This window comes from Monodelphis domestica, chromosome 4 (assembly GCF_027887165.1).
Source record: "Monodelphis domestica isolate mMonDom1 chromosome 4, mMonDom1.pri, whole genome shotgun sequence".
In the NCBI taxonomy this organism is placed as follows: Eukaryota; Metazoa; Chordata; class Mammalia; order Didelphimorphia; family Didelphidae; genus Monodelphis; species Monodelphis domestica.
Window position 1 is genome coordinate 92,316,430 of NC_077230.1, and position 19,507 is coordinate 92,335,936.

The following is a 19,507-nucleotide window of genomic DNA, read 5'->3' on the forward strand; positions in this document are numbered from 1 at the left end:
ATCTCTACACTAATGGTGTCAAACTCAAATGGAAACAGGACCAGTAAACTATACACAAGCATCCCTGCCTGTAGCATACTGACTTGGAAAACAACATTAATAATATCTATGTTCTACTGTATTTTTTATTTCTTTTGTTAAATATTTCCCAATTACATTTTAATCTGGTTCATCAGTATTCAGGAGTTTTGTCAACCTACACTGTGTTTGACATACCTGCTCTATAGTCCACTATTCTCAGCCTAAAATTGGCCTTGGAGTTAGGAAGTCCTGGGTTAAAGTCTTGCCTCTACATACTGGCTGTGTGACCTTAGCAAGTCACTTAACTTCTCAGTGCTCTAAACAGCCATAAGACTAAATTTCAAAGACATATATTAGTAAAAAGCAAATTTTTCTCATCTGGGAGAGTCCCCTATAACAATGAGTCACAGGTCTAGTCCCTCATCCTTATATACTGCTACTTAGCCACATGATAAAGCTTGATATACACACAAAAGATTCAAGGATATATTTAACCCTCAATCCTTTCCAAGCTGCTTTCCAGATCTATCATGTGCTAGTTCTTTACCTCACTCTGGTTCTGGAATTCACACATTGAAAGTACATAATACCTTTGCCCTAGTGGCAGCTTCTTCCCTGGATTAGATGGCCCCACCAAAATCTCCTTAATAGAGGGCACCCAGAACAACTATGTCTCTTTCCTCTTTACCATGGCTCAGAGCTGGATGCTGATTACCTCCGTAGTCTTTTCAGTTTCCTCTTATGTGTTGTTTTCCTCTTTAAGAATGTAAGATCCTTGAGGGCTCACTGAAAACACATTTAATAAATGCTAAAAGAATGACTAGTTGACTATTTAATTTATTCAATGAGTATATATGCAATGTACACTTAATGTACATTTCCTTGTATAAAATGAAACAAAGGCAAAATGAAAAACAGACCCATTTTACAGGGGGATGTGAGTCGGATACATTTAAGTAAGTAACCAGAAAACTTAAGCAGGAAGAGAACATTAATAATTAAAGGCAATCATGAAAAGTTTCCTATAGGAGTTGGCCTGTGACTTCATCTTTAAAAGAAGCTAAGAATTCTAAGAAGCAGAGAGGACAGAGTACTTCAGGTATGGAAGATGGCTTGTGAAAACCAAAGAAGTGGGAAATGGGAAATAACATACTGGCCAGAATATGGTATACATGAAAGAGAACATGAAATTACCTTGGAATACTTTATGCCAGAGCCAGATTGTGAAAGGTTATAAATGCAAAGCCAAGAAGATTTCACTGCTCACTGGTGGTAAGGAGCTAAGAATGATTTTTAAACTTCTTTTTCTAAGATCTCATTTATGTTTAACAAACAGCTATTACAATCCAACAAGTTTGATTTCAAAATATACTTAGTTGCATGGGAATCTCATGGAATAAAATCATGGCCAAATTACTCAATATTTAATTAACATTCATTAAGCACCTATTATGTACCAGGCACAGTGTTAACAGTGACTTATGGATTCTTTTCCAGTTATTATTTCTGTCCTTAATTCTAAAGGAAATTAAAATGTTGATAACTGACCACATATTATTAATAGATTAAATTTTTTTAAAAAGAGAAAAATATTACTTAGTAACATAATTATAATTCAAATAATTAATAAAATGTGGTAGAAAGTAAAATTATATATTTATAGTGGTCAACTCCCTTAATTTCTCCTTTTCTCTCATTAGTCTCTTGTATCACTCATCTCTTTTCCCAATGTTTCTTATATCTCTTTTATTTGACCTTTAAACTCCTTTTTGAGTTCACATATAGCTGTCTTAAAATTGTTGTCATCTTCTAGTTTGTGTTTTTACTTTCCCTGTCACCACAATATCTTTTTATGGCCAGGTTAAGTTTTTGGTTTTCTTGTTCATTTTTCTAACCTATTTCTTTTGTGTTAAAGCTGGGCTTTGCTTCTGGGGGTAGCGGGGACACTAGAAGCATGAGGGGCCTGGCTGCTAGGTTACTGGAATGATTACTTTAGTCTACTGGACTACTGACATAGTCTGTTCTGGACTGCACCCTCGTCTAACCCCAGTGAGAGAACTTTTGTGCCAACTTTCTCAGTTGTCTTGTGATGGAAAATGGTTTCACTCCATCCTTTTGTTGGTTCTGCTGTTCCAAAATTCCTTTTTGAGGTTTTTTCAATAGTTAAGAGGTAAGTTGGGGTTAGCCCAGGGAGTTCCTGCCTTATTCTGCCATCTTGGCCCCTTAACTTCTTAAGGTATCACTCTCCATTGGTGGAATTAGTTCCTTATGAAAGTACCTTATGCTAATGAAATCACAGGTACCATAAGGAGCAAAATCAAGAAGAAAGTGATCACTTATTAGTTCAATTTAGAATGTGGATAAATATAGAACTATCAAGTGAATTTTCATTTTTAGACAAGGAAACTAAAGACAAGTGAAAGAAAGTTACTTGATCAAGGTCACATGATCTGTTGGTTCAACAAGGACTGAAGTCTCCTAGCTCCAGTCTGGGACTCTATTTCTAACATATGCTGCTTCTTAGACACTTTAATTCTAGGCCTATGAGAGGAAATAAATGGCAAACTGTTTTCTTTCATCTGTGATGATAGTACTATCTACAAGTACAAGAAAGTTTCAAGGAGTAGCTGATTTTTAGGTGAAGACATTGAATTTGGTTTGGCAAATATTGAAAATGAAACAGTTAAGTAAAAATATACAGTAGACAGAGGATCAGGAGAAAGGGCAGGACTAGATATTTAAATTTATAAATTATTCATATGAAATAATAATTGAAGCCATGAGAAGAGATGAATTTTTCAAGGAGATGTAGAAATAGAACAGGCTAAGGTTTATACATTTAGGAATATTTAAGGGATAGAGGGAGGAAGGGGGATGAATAAAGGAAATAAGAGAAGGATTTGTCAGAGACAAAAGTAGTAAAAGAATATAGAATCACAGAAGTCAAATTTTCAAGGAAGCAACAGCTGGTAATTAAGAAGCTGAGAAGGGACAAAGAGATATTATGAAGGTAGAAACCAGAAGACTTGGCAAATGATTAGATTTAGGAGGTTAGACTAAGGAATAAAAGGTAACATTTAAGCTTTAAGCCTGAATGACTCAGAAGATGGTGATGTCCCAGAGGGAAGGATTTGGGGAGAAAAGACAAATTTTGCATCTATTTTGTGTCTTAGTTTCAAATTGGAACTTAAACCATCCCCAACTTATGTTGGGAGATTGGAGAAAAAAGGGTAGTATCTTTTTAGGAAATCTATGGTCTTTTATTTGCATGTCTCTTTTTGTTGTATTATCTATGTTTGAAATATATACCAAGTAGGATTAGGAAATGTTCAGTTTTGAATATGATGAATGAAAGCTGCCTATAGTTTGAGATATCCAACAAGTAGATTTAGCCCTCAAAGTCCAAAAGAACTCTATTTCATCTCTAAAGCTTTTTCTAACTAATGTATTTGGATCTCTGTATTCCTAAACCACTTAACAGTCTAAACCAAACAATTTAACAATAAAAATGCATTATATACTACTACAAGTATTATATTTTTTGCCATCATCTCATGTAATTTAAGGCTGTCCGAGGGAAAAAATACCCAAATCTTGCATTGTTTTTTTTTAAATATTTCCCATGGTATCTTCCACAGTGCTTAAAGTTAACTTAAACAACTCTTTAAAAAATATGTATTGGCTGATTGATAAAAGGAAAAATTAGAAAATAAACAAAATGCAGTATTCTCACCAACCCTAGCCAAACTTCTTTGTTAAAGTAAAAGAAAAAGAATGAATTCTTAACCATACATGGGAATACGATGTAAATAGAGGAATTATTTCATAATTTAATTGACTGATTTGAGTTTTCACTTCTGTTCACTGAGTCTTTCATAATCTGGAAAAAAAAGAAGGCACTATCACAAGTAACAAAGAGAAAATAAAGAAACAAACAGTAAATCAGGAAAAGAGACACACAAAATCCAGGAAATGAAATCTAAGACATATGGAATAGTAGATAGAACACTGGGCCTGAAGTCAGGAACAACTGAGTTCAAAGTCTTAAATAATTACTAGCTGGGTGATCCTGGCCAGGTCATTTAATCCCTGTTTGCCTCAATATCCTCAACTATAAAATGGAGATAATAATATCACCTACCTTGAAGGATTGTTTTGAGGCTCAAAAAGAGATAAAATACTTGTGGGGCCTACTATACTTCTTAATACATGCTCGTTCTATCTATCTAATCTATCTGTGAATTATAAATTTGTTTAGCAGACCAGCAATATAAAATAAGTCTTTGTATGTATGACAGCACAATCCACCTCTGGATGACAGAATGGAAAGATTTTCATTCAAACAATAGGTAAAGGAACTATTATTTTCATAACATTGTATAAAGAATTTAGTAAATAAGCTTGTTACTTGCCACCAGAAAACTTACTTTCTAAGCCAGATTCTAAAATATTAAAGTTTAACTAAAATAGATTTTGACAGCTAACTTTTTATAATTTTACAAAGATAAGTAGCCTAATGTTTGTCAGACTTAAAAGTTTCCTTTACTATAGGAGGATTCTGTAAATTGTAAACAACCAATAAATTTAATTAAGAAACAGTCTGACTTTAGAGAATTTGTGAAATACTTCATCTAAAAATATAGGGTGGGGGGCAGCTGGGTGGCTCAGTGGATAGTGAGCTAGGCCTGGAAACAGGAGGTCCTGGGTTCAAATCTGCCTCAGACACTTCCCAGCTATGTGACCCTGGGCAAGTCACTTAACCCCCATTGCCTAGCCCTTACCACACTTCTGCTTTGGAACCAATACACAGTATTGATTCTTAGGCATAAGGTATGGGTTTAAAATAAATAAATATGAAAATAAAAATATGGGGTGAACAAAGTGTCTCACTGTCCATTAGTTTCATACCTTGGTGAGAATAAAAGGGCCTACCCTAATCAGACTCTTGAAAGTTCCCAGTCATTGATATATGATGGTTCCTCTACAGGGGGTCATTTGCAGGATCTTTATTGGGGTTACACCCTACTGCTTGAAACACAAGCTTATTCCCTTTAATAAAAGGTTGGGTTGTTTGTTTGTTTTGCTACCATGTCACCCTGATGACTTCACATTTGTAACCCAGATACTCCAAATACTGCACCTAGCATAGTCAGTAGAATTTTGAAGTTCCCCAGCATGGACCAAAAAGAGGAAATGAGCAAAAGGAGATTCTATAAACTGAAAACGAGTGAGGTATTATCAAAAGCCATTTAACAATAGTAGCTATTTTTGGGTAAAGACCTTTTGCATTACTAGATGATTGATAGGAGTCCTTATGGTTGAAATTGCCCCTGCTACATGGGACTGGAGGAGTTAGGGCTGGAAAACCAAACATGACAGAGCTGAAGGCAGAAGGGTGTAGGATGGGTCATATTTTTGTTTCAGGGAACAAGTTTTTACAATGTCCTGATCTTGTTGCATGGGAAACATCTTCTAGTATCTCTCTGACCCCTTTGTTGTGATTGGTAATTTGGTGTAGCTTATGTTCTGATGATATTTAGATTTTTGACTTCTTCAATTTCTTTTTCAAGGTCTCTGTTGTTTCTTGTAATTTATGCTTCATCTTTCTCTCTTCTTTTTGGTTTTCATAGAGATATGTATCAATGTCTCTTAATTCGGAATGTTACGGGATCAAACTTTGGGAAGAACTTCCTGAAAAAGTTTCTCATTTGGTGATTGAACCACTTTAAGAACTGCTGACGGACATGAGCTACAGACTCTTGGGAATCTTGGCTAATCCCCAGGATAGACTCCACATTTTCTGTCACTCTATCAGTAAAGCTTGCCAGATGTTCATTCTGGTTCTGAGTCATCTTATCAAATTTACTCCACACATTGGGTCTGTCACAAAACGATTTAGTGGCTTATAGGAGGTCTTCCCTGCATCTTTTCAAATATGAGAAATTAGCTGGTCTTGCAAAATCAAAGTCCTCACTCTCATGTGCTCTAGGCCAGTCCGTCAGATTATCACCTTGTCTGGTCTTCTCAACAAACTGTCTCTGTTCATGAGGACTGAATACCTCCCCCATAATTAATTCCACATTGTCAAAGTCTGGTTCATACACTTTACAAGCTCTCTTCAGTTCTTTGACACATTTGTGTGGTTTGGAGATAAATTTTGGAAATCTCTTCTTCAAAGATTCCAAGTCTTACGTAGTAAATGATTTGTGAATCTTTGTGTGTAATACCCCAGAACCATCAGTTAGTCTGGCTATGTCATGAAAAGGCATAATTTTGTGTGCCCCTGTGACTTCTGATGTTGTGTCTAACTTGCTAACTGTTTTAGAATTGTCAACTACAGTGTCTTCAACCATTGAACCTTTAGCTTTATCTAAATTATTGCCCAGTTTGTCTGTGTTAGTAACATCTTCCTTTTTTGTTTCTTCAGTCCCCACCTCACTATCTTTATCTTTATCTGTGTTCTTCTTGGCTAGATATTTATTGCAGATCTGTTTAACTAAATCTTCAAGTTTCTTGTCAAGGACTAAGATCTGGGCTTGTTTTTTGGGCAAAATCATTGTTAATATGGTCCTCACATAGGTTAAGGTCTGAATTGCTGCCATGAGAATAACATACACTTGGGTAACTGCTTGTCACATTACAGAGTTGTTAAAAGATATCAGAGTCACGAAGGAGGTGGTGTTTGAAAACAATTCAATGGTATCCATCACTACTGATGTTACCATGTTATAAATTAAGCAGTAAATCCAGTATATGACTAGGATCATAATAACAGAAGCCCAAATTAACAGTTGCCACATATTGTCTTTCTTCAATTTATCTCTTCACTTGAACCCCAAAGATGGCTACCCTTGTTCAGGGGTTCCAACTGTCAACTCCCTTTCAGTTGGCTAAGATGGATTCTTTTTTGAAAACTGGGGTGCCAAAATGTACTAGTGGGGGATCTGGAACCAAAATTTTATAAGTAACTGAGAAGGAGAGAACAGATAAAAGAGGAACACCATTTCCCTCCCAGGTGGCTGTCTTAGAGAAAAATGGAGTTGGATCTGACCAGAGCTGAAGGATAAGAGAAAATCCCCTTCAATCTCTGTTGTTATTTTCTTCTTCATCTGATTGTATCTAGGATTCCCCTTAGTACATTGAAGATATCTGGTTTCTCAATTAGTTATTAGATAAGGGCTTTGGTATAATAGGTTAGGAAAGAGGGAACAAGAAGTCCCTGAAGTATTTTCCACCTAGAGTTTCTTCAGGGTCGTTTGAAGCTCAAGTCTAGGGACTAAGTCCCAGACAATCTTAGTATCTTTGTATATTCAAGATGATTTATTTTCTTGGCACAGAGATACAGCTTTTGAAGGAAATCTTCTGATGGATAGGCTATTTCCTTCCCCAAAGGGGAAAAGTCTCTATCCAACCACTATGAACACAAGATGGTTAGTCTGGATCTCTTCTGTTCAACAAGGAATTTGTAGCTAGATAAGCTCAGTGAAAATTGCTCCTTTCCTCCTCAGTTCAAAAGGAAAAAAGGCTGAATCTCTAACTGCTCCCCTCCTTTTCTTAGCTGGAGATTCCATTCCCATCCCCCATAGGCAGCCAGAGTTCTATCTCCCTTTTGCATGAGATAACACTGCAAATCCAGAGGGGGCCTTTGGAGGTCAGTCTCAGACCTCTAGAACTACAGAAAGTATTATGGCTGGAAAAGAACTATGTGAATCTTTGCAGCTGTCTTCTTAGAGTACCCTGGACACAGAGTACATCTGCTTTCTTGTATTTATTGAGTATCCCCAGAAACACTGGAGTTTGGACAGAGAAACAATGCTATACTAATTCAAGAAGACCTTTCCATTTCTTTCCCTCTCATTTAGGTTATCATCATAAGCCACTTTGTTGGCCATGCCTAAAGTGACACTACTGTGAATCTTAAAAACTACTCAGACTGTACTTTACAAAGATTTGATTTAGCTATTTCCTTATTGTAACAATGGAGATACTTGGTCTAACAAGAATCAGGAATGTATTGGGAACTTTTAAAATTACTCCACCCCAATTAGACATATTTTAGGGGAAGATAAAGTTGTAAACTCCTGATTGAACAATGAAGATACTTAACTCATACCTTATAGTAAAGCTAGAACCTTAAGCTAAGTCTATTTTTAGATCTAATACAAAAAGGTGTTAAGTACCTGTAAAGGTTAAATTAATCACAAAAAGGTCAAGTAACTCGCAAAAGGCAAGCTTAACAAAAAGTGTGAAGTACCTCAGAAGATATAATCTAACCAGAGAAGGTGAGAACTAAAGAGTGGTGAGAACTAAGAATGGGCAGTCCTGGAAAAAAGTGTCTTCTGTGATTGGTAGATGTAAAAATTTAGGGGAGGTAACATTAGAGAAAATTCTCTTTTATTCTGAACTCAGTTTAGGAGATTGAGTTCAGTGGAGGACTGGAACCCATCTTGGAGATGGTCTCATGGTGAGTGATAAGATTGACTCCCTTTCCTTTGGGCTCAGGGAGGCCACTTTGGCGAAGGCCTTTAATTACTGCCTGGCTCAGCCTGAGGCAGAGCAGTTTAAATTAATTTCTCTCTCTCTCTCTCTCTCTCTCTCTCTCTCTCTCTCTCTCTCTCTCTCTCTCTCTCTCTCTCAATTCATTCTCTCTCTATTAATTAAAATCTCCATAATTCCCAGCTGACTTGGGTATTTTATTATTTGGGAATCATCCCTGGTGACCAAATTATTAACATTTAAGTCAAAACACTAAAATTATCGTTACACTACAGAGCCACAACTGGGGCTAATCTAAAAAATCACCTGCTATGTTTGAAGCTCAACTGTTTCTCTACCTTGCTGGAAAAAAGTCACTGGTATAAATGATTCACAGACACATACATGCACCCATGGGTAAGCAGCACCCCCTCCCTTTACAAATATGCATAATCAATCAAAACAAAATTTGTCTTATTTTGCATACTGAGTCCTTCATTTCTCCTTCAGGAGGGGGGCAACATGTTTTTTCATTTGTCCTCTTGAATCCAATTGATCATTATACTGGAAAAACTTCAATACAGAGAGCAGTTGGATGTCTCAGTGGACTGAGAGCCAAGCCTACATATAGGAGGTACTGGTACAACTCTGACCTCAGACACTTCCTAGTTGTGTAACTCTAGGCAAGTCACCAGCTCTTACTACTCTTCTGTCTTAGAATTGATACTAAGATAGAAGGTAAATATAAAAAAGGATTGACACAATAATATTCTATTGCATTTCTATATCATAAATTGTTCAACCATTACCCAATTTATGTGCATCCTTCTCTGATTCTCATTCCTTGCCACTTCAAACGAGAAGTTTTAAATATTTTATATATCCTTAGAGTTTGTTTTGCTTAGAATTAATCCTTCTCCCTAGGTTCAAATCTGACCTCAGCCACTTCCTAGCTGTGTGACCCTGGGCAAGTCACTTGACCCCCATTGCCTAGCCCTTACCACTCTTCTGCCTTGGAGCCAATTCACAGTATTGACTCCAAGAAGGAAGGTAAGGGTTTAAAAAAAAAAAGAATTAATCCTTCTCTAAATCTATACTCCCTCTAATTCCCTTTCCCTCTTACTTCCTTGCTAAGGAAAATGTATTATTGTCCCCCACTGTATTGGTATTCTTTCTTCCTTTTTCATCAGTTCAGCTGAGAGTGAGGTTCAAGCCTCACTTGCTACTTCCCAACCCTTCCTTATTTGTATAGACATTTACTTGTGTATCCTGATTATGTGAGATGATTTTCCCAAAGGGAAGAGAATAAACATTTATGAAGCACCTACTAAGTGTCAGGGCTTTTACAAATATTACCTTATTTGGTCCTCACAACAACCCTGCCAGCAGAAATATAGGCAACACCTACTCAGACCTCAGCCCAAACTAACTAGCAGACCAGCAGAGCCCTCTCATTTGCAATAATTGTCTGAAGATCTGCATGATTCTTTAGGCTGCATATCTCAGGGGTGATGTGAATAAAAGGGATCACCCTTATTAAGGACTTGGAAGCTTCTCCCTCTTCTGCTGGAAATGTGAGCTTATCCTCTTCAATAAAAGTTGTTTTTGTTATGTTACGAGTTCTGGAGAAAATTCTAAGACTTGGTTTCAAATACTACCTCTGGTATTTTACTAACTATGTGACCACAAAAAAAAAAAACAACTTTTTTCAAACCTCAAGTTTTCTCAACTATAAAATATGATAATACATATACTACTTACATCTCAATCTATTATGAAAGCAGTTTGTAAACACTAAAGAACTATTTAAATATGAGCAATGAAAAGCCTCAATAAGTATGAAAGCCTCAAATTCCAAGTACAGTTTGAATAAACCAACTTTTGTATACACTTATGCAACTTGCTAGGCACTGTTAGGGTGAAATAGAAAAAGGACTTGATTTGGGAGTTGGAAATATGGGTAGGTTCCCACTCCAGTTCTTCACAGAGTAATAACAAGTCCAAATGGGATAAAATGCTTAAATAAATGTAAGCTATAATAATGTCACTTTAGAATTTACTAGTTTTTATTTATATAGGCTTTAGTTTACAACAAATCACTTTACTCTTTCCTTCCATATGATTTTCTTACCATTTAGGCAAGAAATATCTTCTAATCCCATGGCTGTTGATCTATTATCCATCAATTTAAGAAATTATTTTGATAATTAGATTTAAATACAATTCAAAATAATATATTTGTAATCTTATGTATCTTATTTTATGCATTTGAAAGAATTCTGAAAAGAGACTTCACAAGTCTGCCAAAGGGATCTCATGACACAAAAATGAGCTCCTGTTGTTCTGAGATCACAGGTTAAGTGACTTGTCATATGGCTAGTTAGTGGCAAAGATGCTGAGTTTGGGGAAAAGCAAGAAGTCCAATTTGGATGGAATTTATACTTCATGAACAACCCTGGAAAAAGGTAGGAAGGAGTTGGTTTCTTTCTTTTTTTTTAACCCTTACCTTCCATCTTGGAATCAATACTTGAGTGGTAAGGGCTAGGCAATGGGGGTCAAGTGACTTGCCCAGGGTCATATAGCTGGGAAGTGTTTGAGGTCACATTTGAACCTAGGACCTCCCGGCTCTAGGCCTGGCTCTCAATCCACTGAGCTACCCACGTGCCCCCAAGGAGTTGGTTTCTGACGGGCATTAAATATCAATCTGAGTTTATATTAGCTTTGAGTTAATAAGGAGCACTGATGCTTCCTGAGCATGGAATTAACATGATCAATGTTAATTGATAACAAAATCAAATAGACGTTCCCACCCTATCTTCTTTCCTTCCTTCCTTCTTTCCTTTATCTTCTGTTTTCGAACCACATATTGGTTCCAAGGCTGAGGAATGGGAAGGGCTATGCAATGGGGGTTAAATGACTTGCCCAGGATCAGCTAAGAAGTGTCTGAGGCCAGATTTAAACCCAGGACCTCCCATCTCTGGCCCTGACTCTCAATCTACTGAGCCACCCAGCTGCCCCCTCTGATCTGTTTTCCATATGACAGTCCTTCAAATACTTGAAAAATTCCATGTATCCCATATATCCCCAAGCTCTAAATTAAATATCCCCAGTTCCTTCAATCAATCCTTTTAGAGTATAATTTCCAGTTCTCACACTGATACAAAAGCCCAATTCTTTCCCCATGTAGTTACTGAAAAGCCTACTCTCCTCTTCATGTAGTCCAATTTATCAGTCATTCCAAAAATGTAGGGTCCAGACTGAATGCATTATTCTGTTATGGGATGACTAGACTAGAATACAAGAAGACTATTACTTCTTCCTATTATTGCTTTTCACATATTACTCCACTTTCTAGACAACGAATTTCTATTGATGCTGCCTACTACTATATAGGCCTTTCTTGGTTGTCATGTTATACTATCTACTTATATTGAGCTTGTATTCCATTTAAATCCCATGGTCTGTTGTATAGTCACACCTCCCCTGTCAAGATCCTGATGTCAGATGTAGTAGCTAACAGTTCCAGTTTTGTGTCATTTGCAAACTTGAAAAACATGCCATCTACACCATTCAAGTCACTAAAATGCCAGACAGAACAGGCCAAAGTATAGAGGCCTAGGCATTTTTCTAGAGAGCCTTCTCTGGGTTAACAATGTTACATCAATCATTTCCCTTTGGGTTTGGCCATTCAATTAGTTCAGGTTATTTATTGAAATATTCTACTGAGTACTGCAACTTGAGTAAGTGTTCCACTGCCCAGTTTAGAAACAACATTGTTTCCTACAAGAATATGTTTCCCCACAGTTTATTAATGTTAGCAGTACCTAATCTACCCAGAGTGATATCAGTTTCTTTAGAAGCACAATAAAATAGGGCTAGGGTCTTAATTTAAATGTATGCATACATGCACATATTTATCCATAACCACTCAACCTGTCAGTATACATTTTTTAAACACTTACTATATACCAGACACTATACTTAAAGATGGGGACAGAATGCAGGCACAAAACAACGCTCTTCTTTAAGGACCTCGCATTCCCAAAGGGGAGACAAGAAGTACATAAGCCAGTGCTGAAATACAGAGTAGATGAAAGGAAGATTTAGGGAGAAAGGCAATACTTGCAGTGGAGAAAATAAAAAAAGGCCACTGGCAATAATTGAGTATTAAAGGAAGCCAGGGAAAATAAGAAGTCAACACGAGTCAAGAACATTTCTAGGCTCCTAGAATGGCACAGAGATCAGGAATGTAAGGAATAGCAAGTGGGGCAATATGGTCGTCTGATATAGTTTGTAGATGAGAGTAATGTGTAAGAAGAATGAAAGGATTAGAAGGGGCAAGATTTCAAAGAAGTTTAAATGCCAAACAGAGAAAGTTGTATTTTATCTTTGTAGTATTGGGGAGTCACTGGAAGTTGCTGAATAAGGAAATGACCTGGTTAGACCTAGATTTTTGGAAAATCACTTTGGGAGCTGTGTGGAGGATAGAGTGTTTTGAAGGAAGACTGTTTCGGGAGACCAATAGAAGATTATTATAATAGTCTATGCCAGAGGTGATGAGGGCTTGAAATAAGATTGTGGCTATGAGTAAAAAGGAAATATATTCAAGAGATATTATGGAGAAAGAAAATTTTAAATGTGGCAAATGAATGAAAATGTAGGATATGAGTATGTAGGATAGGAGTATGAGAATCTGAGGATGACACTGAGATTGCAAATTTGGATGACAAAAAAGATGATTGTGTCTAACAATAATAAGTAAATTCAAGAGAAGTGGGTTTTGAGATAAAGTAATGATTTTGGAATCGGAGAACCTATGTTCAAAACTATGCTCTCTGGGCTTTGACTGTCTCATCTGTAAAATGAAATGACTGGACTATAATCTTTAGTTTCTTTCAAGGCCTCTTAAATGAGGCATATCCTGATTTCCCCAGTATCTAGTGTTCTCCCCACCAAAAACACCTTACTTTTTTAATATTCTGTATATATTTTATATTTACTTATTTGTGTGCATATCATTGCCCAGTAAATGTGTAGACAATTTCCACTCAATAAAGTATAAACTCCTTCAAGGCAGTTGTTCCTTTTTTGTCTTTCCCTTACACACAATAAGGGGCTTTATAAATGTTTGCTAATTGAAGGAAAGATAGCCAGAATCACTGATCAATGAGTTTCAACAAATATTTATTAAAAACTTACTGTAAGGCAATAAGATAAAAAAAATTTTGTAAGTAGTTCTTACTAGTACAACAAAATTGATACAATCAATATATCCAATTAAGAGAATCTAAAGTAGGCTGCAAAAGTCTGATATCAGCTTGGACATCACCTGGAACTCAATTCTAGTACTAAACTGAGAAGGGGATTGGAGAGGTAAGGAGGGATTCTAATACTAAATCATTATCTAATAACAACTAGGCTACATTGTTTCTCTGAAATCCTTTTAGTCATAGCTTGTTGAATGCCAAATTCCCAGTGGTTTACAGCATCATCTGCAAAACCCACTTTCTTTATAATTTGGATTATAAAAATCCTTAAGCTTTCTGGATACCAGACTTTTAGACATATTCCTTTCATTAAGGACAAGGCCTATGTCTCCTCTTATAATCTTAGAACTGGAAAGGTTTATGGAATATGTTTAGTCCAATCTACTTATTTAACAGATGAAAAAACTAAAACTCCATGATATTAAATTATTTTGGTCATAGTCATACAACTTTCTGGTAGAACTACTGTAACTTCTCACTAAGACATGATATCTTTTAAAATATAAATTCAAACAAGCTAAATTAAACAAAGATTAATAAATTTGCTGGTTTTGCAAACACTAAAACAATCTTGGTTCAGTGTGTAGGAATTAAAATTAATGTCCAATACTTCAAGTATTATTTTTATAAAGTTTATTATCTAACAAAACAGAACCATGTGATTAAGCTTTTTTCTACCTGCTCAAAAAGCCCACTCCACCAAACCCAAAACAAAAAGGAAAGAAGAACTAGAGGTGGAACTACACCCAATTTATATCCTGTCTATGTCAGGTAATGACAGGAAGTGAGTGGGGTTCTGGGAATTGTAGTTTTGCTGGGGATCATAGTTTTTAGGATAACAGATTCCAATTATACAATCCCCCCAGATCCTTTGGAAGATTAGTATACCCAATGGATCTTGTAAACATAACCAATTTACAAATTATAATAATTTGGGGATAAAAGGGAAAGAGAATAAAACTAATTATTGCTAAACATATTGACAAAAACTCAATTGGGGGCAATCCCCTATAGCATAAGAGTATACATATATACAAAATAAATGTGTTTCAACCCCCCACAGTTCAATTTCATTACAACCCAAAGTTCATTCTGGATCTTTCAGTGCAGGGTGAGGTTTCTGCAGGCATCTCCATGGCGCCTTCTCCAAGCAGTTCACTTCCTGGATTCTGGGAGGTAGCAAGTTTCTTAACTTTTATAAAACTAGAATTTTATGACAATTATACAATCCCCCCTGAGGAGAGCATTGACAAACACAAGATCAACTCAGGATACATTAATTTTTACTAAAAAAACAGCTTTATAAAAAAATAGTAGTAGAGCAGCTAATTCAAGAAAACCTTTTGGGTTTAATACATCACCAAAAATCTAGATCATTCCGGTGGAGGTAGATTAAGCTGAAGAATTAAAAATCATCCAGAACTACTTAGGCTTCATGGGAAATGCTCCCTCTTGGGAGCCATCCAGAGGTACCATGCCCCCTACAAAAACCTTTCCAGCTCCTCTCTTATGAGACTGTAAGAGCCATAAAAGGCATGTCTTTATATGTCTCATCCATTACATTTTTATAAATGCGGAGGTGGGGGTCAGTGCTATAACACTTCATGTCAGTTAATGAACGGACCCTAACCTCTTGTTACAAAAAACTTAAAGGTACTTTCATAAAGGTATTTTCTTCAGTCCAGTTATATGGGGAAGTACAAATAAAGACATGTGATCATGCCATTTATCTCTCAAATTATTTGAGCATTTCCCATCATGTCTTATGTATTAGATTTGGAAATATAACTTCTACACTTTAATTGTTTTTATTATTCTGATTATTTTAAACATTCCCAGTAGATATCCATGGTCTATGTATCCATGTGTCAAGGTTCCTAGAATGTAAAACTCTTGGAGGATAGCAAATTATTGTATAATGCTCTCTAATAGACTGTAAAGGTAGCAGTCAAATAGCGCCTTCGAATTTTGTATAGTTTATACAAACACTAGTGTAATTTTGGTATGGCTTAAGGTAAGCATGGCTCTAGAACATATGATGTAAAGACCAAAAGATGTACAAAAATCAACTAAAGATATAATCTGAAACGATAAAATATTTTAAAAAGAATTTGGACAAATTTGGATAAAAATAAAAGCATCAAAATATTAGACTAAAAATGTCAACAAAAGGGTCCAAATACAGAAAAATATTTTTATAAATTTAAAATATAATAAATTAACCTTGACTATGAATGGACTGCTATACAAGAAAACTTTTACTTAAGTATGATGTATCCCATCATCAAAAGACTTGGAATTCTACTCTTGCCCAGTAAATACATTTCCTTAAACTTCAATGAGAAACTCCTAAAACTACTTCAAAGTAGTAGACAATAAATAAGGTAAAAAAATTTTAGCAACATATTCATTAGCTTCAGGTTCAATGAAGTAATAATGAAATGACAGGCAACAAGAACACTAACAAGTCAACTACTACAGTCACCTTTGTAACAAAATAAGGAAATTGTAGCCATGAATTACAGATTTAGATACTGTCTTTTAATAAGCAGGCCTAAAGCCAGTGACTACTCAGGTTTAAGAAGGCAAGCAACTTTCAATTTTGACTGGTAATTTACAAAATACAAATTATAATCAAACTGCTGCTTAGAGGACTATCCAATTCCCTAAATAAATAAATAAATAAAAAAGCAGTAACGGATGAAGGAAACAAATAAATTATATACGCTATGTGAGATTAGATACTCAGATTACAAAATAAAAAGGTAAAGCAAATGCACAACATAATTCCTCATTATTGAAACAGCCACCACCAGAATTACAAATGAGTATCACATAACCACCAAGCTGGTGTTTAAAAAAACTTTCCTCTAATTTCCATAAAAACAACAACAACAAGAAGTAATATTAGTTTTATTTTGGTCACTTTATAAATGGTAGTGTATATCATGTCAACCTTAAATGGATTTGTACCAAATGCAGAACTTGCACATATCTAACAAAAGGTTTTTCTGTACCTTGTTCAGATATAAGTGAATGGAAATAAGCAGACTACCAGGCTCATCATTAATAAATCATGCATACTATTGTTTTCATTTTGAATAAGAAGCAAAATGTTATTCATTCTCTTGAGAACAAAAACACCTTATAAAAAATAAAGCGTATTTAATTTCTTCAAATGCAGCTGTGCAGGGAATTCATAATGACAAGTCAAGTTTTCTTTTTGTTTAAGCCTATGTCTGGAAACATTAAAAAAAATCTACTTTAGGAGGATGCTATATTTTAAACAAGGAAAACCTAATGTGTTTTAACTTGCCACCACTAGACACATTTGGCTTCTAAGAAATTGCAGAAGACAGGTAAGAAAGAAAAATAATACATAATTTCTAACATAGCATTCTTTTTTGTTTTCAAAAAATTATAGTAAAATGCTAGGTTTGAAAAATTTGAGAAGATTTTGTTATAGCATACAAATTAGCCAAATAATCAAGTAGACAAAATATGGACTCTCTTTGAAGGGAATCTCCTTATTTCTTTTTAAATCACTAGAAGGAAAAAAATGGGAACATGAAAGAATTAGTTGTCCTACAAGTTCAGAAAAGTAAAAGCCATCAATCAATCTCTGAATGAACTGGAATCATAGTTATCAAGAACTTCTTAATGACAAGGCCTGGGCTTCTGACTTCATTAGTAAAATGACTGCTCTGTACTAATGTGGGCCATTACCTTCTCTGTAAACCCAAGCACTGAGACACTAAGACACTTGTCCAGGGTCATCCGTTCACTAAAGGATGTGTCAGAAGTAGCAACTGACTCTAGGCCTTTCTGGCTCCCAAGCCTGCTTCCTATCCATTAGGGCATACTGTCTAAAGAATTTTGATGAGAATAATTATAGAAATCACAGAAAGGAGGAAAATATAGGATCAGGGTTCTTTCTAGGTTTTACTACATTTCTTTAAGCTAAATGCACCCTAATGACCTCAAAGGCCACCTCCTCATTGTTATTCCAGTAACAGTATCATAACAAAGACTATTACAGTCCTTACTAATAGTCTGCCTCTGGTTCTTAACCTGTAGTCCCTAAACTTTTTTTTATAATAGTATTTCAATGTAATTGCTTTCTTTTGTAATTTAATTTTGTGTATTTAAAAACATTATATACGTAGAAGAAGGTCTATAAACTTCATCAGACTGCCAAAGTAGTCCATGGACAGGAAAAATATTAAGAACTCTGGATCTACAAAACATGCCATCTTCCACTATATAGCCTTCATGAAATTTCTATTGTATGTGTGATGCGTCTTCTATCATGCCATAAGCTATACCAAAATTTGTATTACATGAAACGATAGGTATAATCTTCACCACTTCAGGGAAGGGGAAAGAAAATCTGAATTTTAAAATGTTGAAAAACAATTGTTAAGAATTGTTTCTAGGGGGCAGCTGGGTAGCTCAGTGGATTGAGAGCCAGGCCTAGAGCAGGGAGGTCCTAGGTTCAAATCTAGCCTCAGACACTTCCTAGCTGTGTGACCCTGGGCAAGTCACTTAACCCCCATTGCCTAGCCCTTAGCACTCTTTTGCCTTGGAGCCAATACTTTAATAAAAAAAAAAATAAAAAAAAGAATTGTTTCTTCATGTAACTGGGGGAAACAACATTTTTAAGAATTCCTAATCTAAACCAGGGTACTTTAACCAACAGACTGAGGCCCCATAGATGTAAGTTTTTACTTAGCACAATTCTTGACTACCTGCTGCTGAATTACATCCCTTCTGAGTTTGCAGAGATTCCCAGATAGCAGTGGTGTGCGATAGGAAGCTGTGAAGCACTGTTTATTTTGAAAGGATGCAGGAACCTCTTTCCCCAAGATGCAGAGATTATCAACAACCCGCAGGCGCCCCAAAGTCTTAATCAAATTTACATAATTTCTCCCAAAGCCTACAGCCTCAGTAGCCTCTCTTTAGAAGAGAGGAGGGAGACAGACAGACACACACGGAGAGGTAGTTTAGAAGCTACTTTCTAAGAGAAGATAGGAAACCATCAATCCCCGCCCCGTCCCATCCTACACACAGACACACCAGTCATCCTTCTGTCATCCAGAAGGATGCTGTTCGGTCCCTCCTAGCCTATCGAGGATCGGAGACAGGGCTTTCCGCCGTCGCTCCGGCCCCTTTAGGGTTGAAGAGGAGTCGCTGATTTGGACCAGGGCTCCGTTATCCAAATCCCCATCCTGGGAACCCCGGGGTCTCCCCTCCTCCTCACTCCAGTCGGAGTTCGCAACCCTCCACTCTTGCCCAGCCTGTAGCGCCCTGTCCTGTCCCGTCCCCCTCCGCGCGGCACGATGCACACCCCCCCCCCAACTCGGCCCCCAGCTCACCGGCCCGGGTAGTGTCCGTCAGGTCGTGGTTGGCCGCTCCCCGGGGAAACTCCCTCAGTTTCCGGCCGCTCAGGCTCAGCGTCCCCGTTACTGCAGCTTCTTCTAAGGCCCGGTCGAGGGAACGGCTCCACGAGGCCGGGCCCGTTCCGGGACTTGGGCCGCAGTTGGCTCCGCAGAAATTGCCACTCGAAGCTGCGAGCCCTGAGTTTTCGGTAGCGGCAGCAACAGCTACTATCCCCGCAGCCGCCATTTCCCAGCCGACTCCTCTCGGGCCGGAGAGAGGGCGCATGCGTCGAGAAAGGCCCAAGGGTGGGAGGGGGAAGAGGCTGCAGGCTTGGGCCCCAGCACCGCTAAGCTGGCACCTGCGCC

At 36.9% G+C, this 19,507-nt stretch overlaps 1 protein-coding gene across 14 annotated transcripts in view; it reads right to left on the reverse strand.

Annotated features, from left to right (window-relative positions):
• Positions 1 to 19,507, reverse strand: part of LRCH3 (leucine rich repeats and calponin homology domain containing 3) — a 162,279-nt gene extending 142,772 nt beyond the window's left edge. For all 14 annotated transcript variants that reach the window (XM_056793606.1, XM_056793608.1, XM_056793601.1 and 11 more), the window contains exon 1: positions 19,139 to 19,507. In XM_056793606.1, the coding sequence (XP_056649584.1) occupies positions 19,139 to 19,427 (289 nt within the window). In that variant the 5' untranslated portion in view covers positions 19,428 to 19,507. The remainder of the gene's footprint in view (positions 1 to 19,138) is intronic.